We start from the raw sequence: 9980 nt of genomic DNA, 5'->3' as shown, positions 1-9980 counted from the left end.
TGAGTAGTTGTTGAGGATAAAACATATCAAACTTTTAAATACACTAGCGATTCATGTAAAATGCTAACGTTTATTATGCATTTAGTGATGAAACACTGCATGTATACCTAAATATATAATCGATATTTCAGACGAGTAAAATAACATGTAGAAATAACACTTGATGCCTAGATCACTTTCCGTCCACCTCAATGACACGACGGTTATCAGAATAAGATCGTGGACAATGTTCATTATCGTATTTCTGAAAAATACTGTGTCATCGAGGAGAAGTTGAACATACTTAATTCAAAAAAGAACATTTCTCATTTTCTTGTCAAACAAAATGCCTTATCTTAGGGGCGAGGGAGGTCCAGTCGTTAAAGGTGCCGCGAGTTGCGTCCCTTGGGCACGCCAGAAACCTATGATTGTGGGTTCGAACCCCGCCTCGCCCCAATTATGTTTCTAGGTTTGTCAGCACCATACCCGTGCTCGTGGGTTTCATCGAAGTAGTAAACGTCTGAGACCTGCATCACTTCGGGCTTTCCTCCCACATTAAGCTGACACGCCGTGATATAACTGGAATACTGTTAAAAGTCTCACTCACTCACTCCTTATCTTACCTGCAAAGTTGACTGTGTCACGTGTGGCTGATCCACTGATGAAAATACTCCACTATGTTTGTCCCTCGATGAGATGAACGTGTTCTGTAACAAGACAAGAGAAGACAACAAAGTTTCCATTATTTCCCTCTTGTAGGCGAGGTGGTTAAATGGAGTTAAATGGGGTTTAACGTCGCGTCCAAAATTATTGAACTTACATAGCGACGTGCATGTGTGTGTGTACGCTGCTTGTACTAGTCCGGACTAATGCCGATTTATAGTGCTAGCTCACTGAGATACCATGTCGAAGTTTAACATGAATACCCCACTCAGACACAGTATACTGACTCCGAGCCGACCAGTTCTTGTTTTAGCCCCTTTATGCCGAGCGCCAGACAGGGTAACAACAAGAACCATCTTTTAACGTATTTTGGTATGACGCGGTCGGGTATCGAACCTTGGACCTTCCGCTTTCCGGGCGGACGCTCTACCACTAGACCACGGAGGCGGTCATTTCCCTCTTGTAAAACTGAGCAGATCATTTACATATTTATATATGACATATTTATTGTATTTCTGAAGTAATGTCTGAAGTAATGTCTGTTTGAATTTTGTGTTTACACGCCTCTTTCAGCAATGGTCCAGTTGTATCACGCTTGCCATGTAAGTAATGAAGTCTGGGTCAGACATCACTATCAACGTCACATCCGTTGAACACAATTTCATCCAATCAGCTAAGTCACTGAGCCTGACCACGCCATTAACGTGAATTGTTTGATAGGCATTACTTAAAAGTTGACGGATGATAAAGTAGTCATAATTTTGTGGATAACAACTTCTTTAATACTGTAAATGAGTGGGATAACATGAGTAAGTAATGACAACAGAATGAACACTCGATTCACATAAACTGACTGTTACGAGCATAGCTAATTGGGGTGCTATTACAACCAGGAATCACCACGTAGTCCAGTCAAAATAGCAAGGCACCCACCACAAATTGCAACAGAAATGATTTCAACTGATTTACACTCAGAATTTATCCCTTTATAATAATATAAAATTCTACCAAAATCGGAGTGGTGGAACACGGTCAAATTTGACCCAAAAGGTCAGGGGGGTCAAGGCCACTCCGAAGCACTTATGTGAGATTATGATTTTTGTTGTTGATTTTTTTTCTCCAATTAAGTCATGATGCATATCAAATGAAAGCTGTCTTCATAAGCATTTCAGAAATATATACCTTGTCCATGTGAGATAAAAACATCTTGAGAAACCAAAACCAAAACATTCATTTTCCAAAAAATATTGAAGTCTTTAATACTTAATAGAATAAGGGAACATAACTTATGCAACATAACATTAACATTTCCATAACATTACAAACAACAACAAAATGACTAAAAATAAAGCTAAAGTCAATTGGTGTTTGGTCAGTTTTGCACCTACTACATGTGGTACAGGAAGTGCCATTGCAGACCACATAGAAACCCAAACAAGGTCATAACTAAATGATTTTGATGTTTTATCACACATATCATGGCTAAAGGGGTGGGGTGTGGGGTGTGTGTGTGTGGGGGGGGGGGGGGTGGGGGGGGGGGGGGGGTGGGGGGGTGGTGGTGGTAAACATTGATTATGAAGAGATATAATGTCTGTGCATTAAAAGAGATAACACATATTTTGTAAATATCTGTATAAAACGAATAATTTAGAAAGAAATCATGAAGATTTTGTAGGTGCCACCTGTCAAACTTTTCCTTAAGATACTATCTTCCTAAGGACAACTTATATTTTTGAGGACCTTAAAACCTTTGCAACTGTATACAATATGTCGCAGATAGTCAAGGAACCATTGGTCGTACCGCTTTCACTACGCGTAAAGCTATTTTAATAAGAAGTATTTTATTGTGAGGATACCTTAGAGTTGTTACATCTAGATTAAAAAATAAGCACAACAATTATGCGAAGGTTAAAATGTATCACAATGATGTTATTGTTTGTCAGTCGTTTCTCTATGCACGACTGGTACGCCATCAACTTTGGTAGAAAGGGTCACTACTCTGATGACACTATTTATGGATGGTGAACTCCGTTTCAATACAATTGGTTATAAACGTTAAATAAATGCGTAAAATTCATTTCGGCCATCTTAAGCGCAGACCAATGACATATTAACTTATATGAGCCCAGGATATGGCGAGTGCGATCGTCCTTCACCCACCCAAACCATTTATAAATTAATGATTTGAATATACATTTCAGCCAGTTAATTTATTGAAGCCTCTGTTGATTCATTATGACCTAGTAGCTATATATTTTTTGATTTAATAAATTTACCCTATTACCCTGAACCAGCTTCTGATTGGTTTGACAACATCAGCCATGACACAATGGCGTACATTTTACTTATTGACAGTCACGTTTACTGTCCCTTTATGTAAGAACACCCATTTATTCATGCCAAGGCGTCTATTCCTCGCTGTCACAATCCGTGACATCTAGTCCAGTCTTACCTGCTTATTTATAGAATAGAATTTTGATTCGCCTAATTCACTTAGCAAATGCTAATATGTCTGAAGGAGTGCCTTAGCCGTGCCAGAATCGGTTCATGGGGAGTTTAAAAATCAGATTCGCAATGACTGGCATCTCTCGTTTCTCAGCCAATAAACGTGCGAGCTCGTGGAAGTGTCTATGCTCAGTGTCACTATCGTGCAATGTCTAGTTTCAGAACAGCGATGCTAAAGGAAAGTGGGCAGCTACGTCAATCAACTTAAAACATCTTCGTCTGCAAAAACAGAAGTATTTTTTTGTAAGGGGCTACCTCTAATTGGGTGATCAAGTTTACAAATCTAACCAAACACTGATGTGGAATTTAGGATGTTACACTGGAATTTACACTGTTCGTCACTCGTGGCCCGTGACAGATAATTTGAAACATCTTGAATTTTTCACCATGAGAGGCAATAGCATTTCTATAACTACATATTTGAGGGGTTGATTTGAAATGCATGGATTTGTTCCGCCTTTCTTAAAATCAGTCGTTCGTTCTATTGATGCGTATAAATGAAATGCTGATTTATTTATTTCCAGAAGGATTTGCCCCACAACGTCTCCACCGTGTTTTTAACAATGACATCTTCGACAACGTAACACAGAGGAACGGATCATCAAGAGCTGTAAAGACTCAGTTGAATGGGGAGTTCAACGAATTGAAGTCTATGACGATGTTGTCATATCCATAAATGCCATTGTATCTACAAAGACGCAGCCCAAGATTTCTCTTCGCATCCGAAAAACTGTTGGACGTATCAAGAGCTTCCTCCGAAATCCAAGACACAACTCATTGAAGAATACTTGTTCAAAGGTTTTATTGTTTATTGTTCACTGCTTATCCCTAACAAAGGTTATCATTTATCAAATTTGCTAACACACAGCTGGGAAAACGAAACAAAATGGGAGACACCCAACACAGCTTCCACATCGTCGACTACGTGGTGTTCGGCGCCACCATTCTCATCTCACTGGGCATAGGACTTTACTTTGCTCTGTCTGGTGGACGTCAGCGAACAACATCCGAGTTTCTGGTCGGTGGACGGGCAATGAAGTTTCTCCCCGTCGCTGTGTCGCTCATGGTGTCGTTTGAGTCGTCCATCATGATGCTGGGCACTCCGGCTGAAGTGTACGTGTACGGGGCACAAGTCTGGATAGCACTGTTTGGATTCTTGGCATCGTTTCTGATATGCAGGGTGTTGATGATACCACTGATTCATCCCCTGAAAATCACAAGCGCTTACGAGGTAGGTTCAGTTTAGAAAGCGGAACTAGCTGAGCTGGGTCAGGCTTTATTACTCTCATCACATTTCATACTTCACCACTATCATCACTTTGTCAGTCTCCATGACCATCATTCAAATTTTCATGTTTTATCACTGTCATCACTTTGGAGTCTTCATCACTATCGTCGCTTTCAGGCTCTATCACTATCGTCACTTTGTCAGGCTCTATCACTACCGTCACTTACAGGCCCTATTACTATCGTCACTTTGTCAGGCTCTATCACTACCGTCACTTTGTCAGGCTCTATCACTGTCGTCGCTTTCAGGCTCTATCACTATCTTTACTTTGTCAGGCTCTATCACTATCTTTATTTTGTCAGGCTCTATCACTATCGTCAGTATGTCAGGCTCGATCACTATCGTCACTTTCAGGCTCTATCACTATCGTCATTTTGCCAGGGTCTATCACTATCGTCACTTTGTCAGGCTCTATCACTATCGTCACTTTGTCAGGCTCTATCACTATCGTCACTTTCACGCTCTATCACTATCGTCACTTTGTCAGGCTCTATCACTATCGTCATTTTGTCAGGCTCTATCACTATCGTCACTTTGTCAGGCTCTATCACTATCGTCACATTGTCAGGCTCTATCACTATCGTAACTTTGTCAGGCTCTATCACTATCGTCACTTTGCCAGGGTCTATCACTATCGTCACTTTCAGGCTCTATCACTATCGTCACTTTGTCAGACTCTATCACTATCGTCACTTTGTCAGGCTCTATCACTATCGTCACTTTGTCAGGCTCTATCACTATCGTCACTTTGTCAGGCTCTATCACTATCGTCACTTTCAGGCTCTATCACTATCGTCACTTTGTCAGGCTCTATCACTATCGTCACTTTGTCAGGCTCTATCACTATCGTCACTTTCAGGCTCTATCACTATCGTCACTTTGTCAGGCTCTATCACTATCGTCACTTTGTCAGGCTCTATCACTATCGTCACTTTGTCAGGCTCTATCACTATCGTCACTTTCAGGCTCTATCACTATCGTCACTTTGTCAGGCTCTATCACTATCGTCACTTTGTCAGGCTCTATCACTATCGTCACTTTGTCAGGCTCTATCACTATCGTCACTTTGTCAGGCTTTATCACTATCGTCACTTTCAGGCTCGATCACTATCGTCACTTTGTCAGGCTCTATCACTATCGTCACTTTGTCAGGCTCTATCACTATCGTCACTTTGTCAGGCTCTATCACTATCGTCACTTTGTCAGGCTCTATCACTATCGTCACTTTCAGGCTCGATCACTATCGTCACTTTGTCAGGCTCTATCACTATCGTCACTTTCAGGCTCTATCACTATCGTCACTTTGCCAGGCTCTATCACTATCGTCACTTTGTCAGGCTCTATCACTATCGTCACTTTCAGGCTCTATCACTATCGTCACTTTGTCAGGCTCTATCACTATCGTCACTTTGTCAGGCTCTATCACTATCGTCACTTTGTCAGGCTCTATCACTATCGTCACTTTGTCAGGCTCTATCACTATCGTCACTTTGTCAGGCTTTATCACTATCGTCACTTTCAGGCTCTATCACTATCGTCACTTTCAGGCTCTATCACTATCGTCACATTGTCAGGCTCTATCACTATCGTCACTTTGTCAGGCTCTATCACTATCGTCACTTTACCAGGGTCTATCACTATCGTCACTTTCAGGCTCTATCACTATCGTCACTTTGTCAGGCTCTATCACTATCGTCACTTTGTCAGGCTCTATCACTATCGTCACTTTGTCAGGCTCTATCACTATCGTCACTTTGTCAGGCTCTATCACTATCGTCACTTTCAGGCTCTATCACTATCGTCACTTCGTAAGGTTTAAACCCTATCATTACATTGTCAGACCCGTGAAGATCCAGGGTAGAATAGGTCTTCAGCAACCCATGCTTGTCATACGAGGCGACTAACGGGATCGCGTTGTCAGGTTCGGTTGATGCAGATACTCCAGTGATTGATATTATGAGCAATAGACTACGCCGTAGGGTTATGATGACACATCCAAGTCACACATTGTAGCAACCTCATACATTAGTGATTAATCCCCAAACAATACAATCATCCTTTGTCATATTTATTTGCGCAAGGCAATGACTTATTTCTCTAGGTTTCTTTATGTTAATAGTAAGCAGGGTAGCCCAGTGGAGCCGGCTTGTCACGCCAAAGGCCTGGGTTCGATTCCACACTTGCGTAATGCGTGGATCCCATTGTCACATTGCTAAAACGGAGTAAACCAGATCTACTTGTTAAACGTGGCAGAATGATTTTATGGTATACATATAAGGGTCGTTCTTATGCAGTAGAGTTTTATTCAAATGTATATCCCAATAAATAATATATGTTTTGTTTTCAGTATCTCGATGGAAGGTTCAAATCTCGTTATGTACGTCACGTTGGAACGACCCTTGGTATCCTCACATACGTAAGTACGGATGAATACGTTCCGGAATAAATCCAGTCGCTATGATGATGATTCCTTGGAAGAATGTATTTCAATGTTATGCCCTCATCAATACGATAATAATTTTATTTAGACCTTCGTCAAATCGAATATTTCGAAATATTTCACGTTCAAAACATTCGTCATTCCAGGTATTCTATATGGGTATTGTGTTATTTGGACCAGCTATAGCACTGGAAGCAGGTACGTGCATGTTGGTAAAATTCTAAATATTGGATTGGGCAGGATACGCTTACCTTTTCGTGAAAAACTGGTGTCATCATTATTTTAATCTGATTTTTAAACACATGTTCATGATATAGTCGGATTCGTACATTGAACAGATATTTCTTATGATTTTGGAATTTGTTTTGTCGCTTTTAATTACTGTTTCCATATGATGTGTGAGTGAGTGTGAGTATGTTCCACAATATCGCCAAAGGTGGAAACCAGAATTGGGGTTCACACATTGCACCTATGAGGGGGTTCTAACCAGCGCCTTTCGGAAGCGATTTAACCATTGGGCTACCTCACCGCCCCTCACTTTATAAGAAGATAGTTAGAACACAGCTAGCTTAGGTGTCTCAGGAAACGCAAACTCGCTGTGCCTAATTCCATATTCGTCTTAATGACGATCATTGTTTGCAGTTCCATACCCGTGGGTTTCATCAAAGTTGTAAACATCACAGACCTCCATTACTTCGGGCTTTCCTCCCACATGAAGCAGACACGCTATCATTTTACTGAAATATTGTTAAAATCCAACTCACTCACTCACTCACTACAGAAGAGAGGGAGAAGTGACACAGATATGGATCTGATGCTAACAATGGGCAGTGTGTTGAAATAGTACTTAGAATAGTACTTAGTCGCTGATGTTATGATTCACCTTACGACATAGTTCTTATTTTCACACTATCAATCATATGCTCATCCATTGATATCTATTCATATTGTATTGTTGTTCAAGTAATACCATTGTGAATGTACGTTTCAAACGTTTGACAAGCACAAACAAAATCTTAATTTCTACTTTGTTTAAAACGGTTTGTGACATATGTCTCAACACTTCAGATACGTTTTTCTTCCAGGTTGTAGAACAATATAAGTAATTTATGACTAAACTTAATTAAATGTTTCCTTTAAACCATTTATTACCATGTTGGTCTATTAATAGTGACGGGATTTCCCCAGTCCGGCTCCATCTTCCTGGTTGCAGCTGCAGCTATAATGTACACTGCAATGGTGAGAAATCATTTATATTTTATGTCATTTTTTTCGTTTCATGAATTGATCCAAAAAATATCTAATATTTGAGCAAAATGTCTATGTGGATATTAATCTTTATATTGTTATGCGAGGTGTAGCGAATCGATTATAATTAATGATATCTTAAATACAGCACTTATCTCAAGTTACGCCTTGTCCGAAGCTTTGATGCTATGTTCCTTGAATGGCTGTAATGTTTGCAGGGCGGACTGAAGGCGGTCATCTGGACTGATGTCTTCCAGGCTTTAGTGATGTTTGCGGGCATGTTTGCAATCATCATCAAGGTAGGAGCACAGCGAAGTAATCCACTACCGGACAGGTCCCAGAGTGTTCAATGCGTTTGCTCTTCTCGTATAAAACTGAGTTAGAGTCAGTGTATAAAAGTCCCAAAAATTTCAGCCAGACAACCGGACTGGCAACATTGCAAAGTTACCAGACCAGATTAATTGTTGCCAGTCCAGAATTTTCTAGAATAACGAAAAAAAGTAACAAAGTTAGGATACCAAGTTTCGCGAAAAGGTGAGCGCATGCTGCCCCACCTTCAGCACCAGGGACACACACATGCCATGTCCCTGGTGCTGAAGGTGGGGCAGCATACGCTCACCTTTTCGCGAAACTTGGTATCCTTACTTGTAGTGATTCATAAACAAATGCCATGAAAAAGTCGAAATCATAAATCAACTCTTATGAATATAGAAAACAAACTTAAGGTTTTGTTGCATTTATTTGCAACTCACGCTCCTGAACAAAATTGATAATGAGAACAAAAACTAATTTTATTGTTGTCAACATTTGTCTCATAAAAGTCAGTTATATATCATTGGGATTCTGCGATGAATTCATTATATCTGACATCGTATTTCAGGGCACTATGGACGCAGGTGGAATTAAAACTGTCTGGACCACTGCGGCTAAGGGTGGACGCCTGAATTTTTTCAAGTAAGATTGGACAATATCTTTTAATGAATTAATTCCAAAGATAAATTCTCAAAATGTTCAGCTGTGATAAATGCTGATTACATGTACGAGAGAAATTGCGCTTGCGAAAGTCCTCAACAAGTTTTAAAACAAGTTTCGATATAAAACATCAATACAAGATAATCACTTTTCTTGCTTGTTCACCGAAACATATTCTATTTGGCGTAAAGGGTGAAATAGGTGTGCAAATTATGTTAATGGACCACTGAAAGTTCAATGATGACATCAGGTGGTCGCGAAAACAAAACAAACAAAAATCAAAGAAAACTGAAACATTGGAAACACGTGTCGCAGTAAACTAGACAGGACGTGGATTACTACATGGCGTTACAATGAAACATTGAGCTGAAACACCAGTTGAGACAAGGACACTGTGGAAATGGTGAAGAATCTTTGATGTTTCTCAGAGATCACGTTCAGGAATACATGAATGAATAGAGTTTCATGCTGCACTTAAATACAGATCGGGATTCTAATATCTGGGAATCGATGTAAGGGTAGGGATGTAAGGGATGTGTGAAGGTTACACACTCACTGACACACACACACACACACACACACACATACACATGCAGACACAAGTATACGCACACACATACCCATGCACACACACGTGCACACACACACGTGTACACACACATACACATGCACACACAAGTATACGTGCACACGCACACTCACATGCACAAACACATACAAACATTCAACCACACATATCACACATGTGCACGCACACACATACAAACATACTCAGTTTGAGCCTTCTGATTTGAAGTTGGACCGGTGGTCCTGTGTTCTGGTTCTAAGTCATTGTTGATATCTTGTCAGTCACCGTAATGGCGTTGCACGTTGTCTAGTCTATAA

The 9980-nt window shown here is 40.4% G+C and overlaps 1 protein-coding gene across 1 annotated transcript in view; it reads left to right on the top strand.

The window, feature by feature from the left end:
* The first annotated feature begins 3231 nt into the window (after window positions 1-3231).
* Window positions 3232-9980, top strand: part of LOC124113163 — a 54386-nt gene continuing 47637 nt past the window's right edge. Inside the window, exons 1-7 of the mRNA XM_048390406.1 lie at window positions 3232-3390; window positions 3672-4378; window positions 6783-6851; window positions 7022-7073; window positions 8047-8114; window positions 8342-8422; window positions 9004-9077. Coding sequence (XP_048246363.1) covers window positions 4034-4378; window positions 6783-6851; window positions 7022-7073; window positions 8047-8114; window positions 8342-8422; window positions 9004-9077 — 689 coding nt within the window. The 5' untranslated portion in view covers window positions 3232-3390; window positions 3672-4033. The remainder of the gene's footprint in view (window positions 3391-3671; window positions 4379-6782; window positions 6852-7021; window positions 7074-8046; window positions 8115-8341; window positions 8423-9003; window positions 9078-9980) is intronic.

The sequence above is a fragment of the Haliotis rufescens genome, unplaced genomic scaffold, assembly GCF_023055435.1.
Source record: "Haliotis rufescens isolate VD_foot unplaced genomic scaffold, xgHalRufe1.0.p SCAF_9, whole genome shotgun sequence".
NCBI lineage: Eukaryota > Metazoa > Mollusca > Gastropoda > Lepetellida > Haliotidae > Haliotis > Haliotis rufescens.
This window is presented reverse-complemented; position numbering and strand designations above follow the sequence as displayed.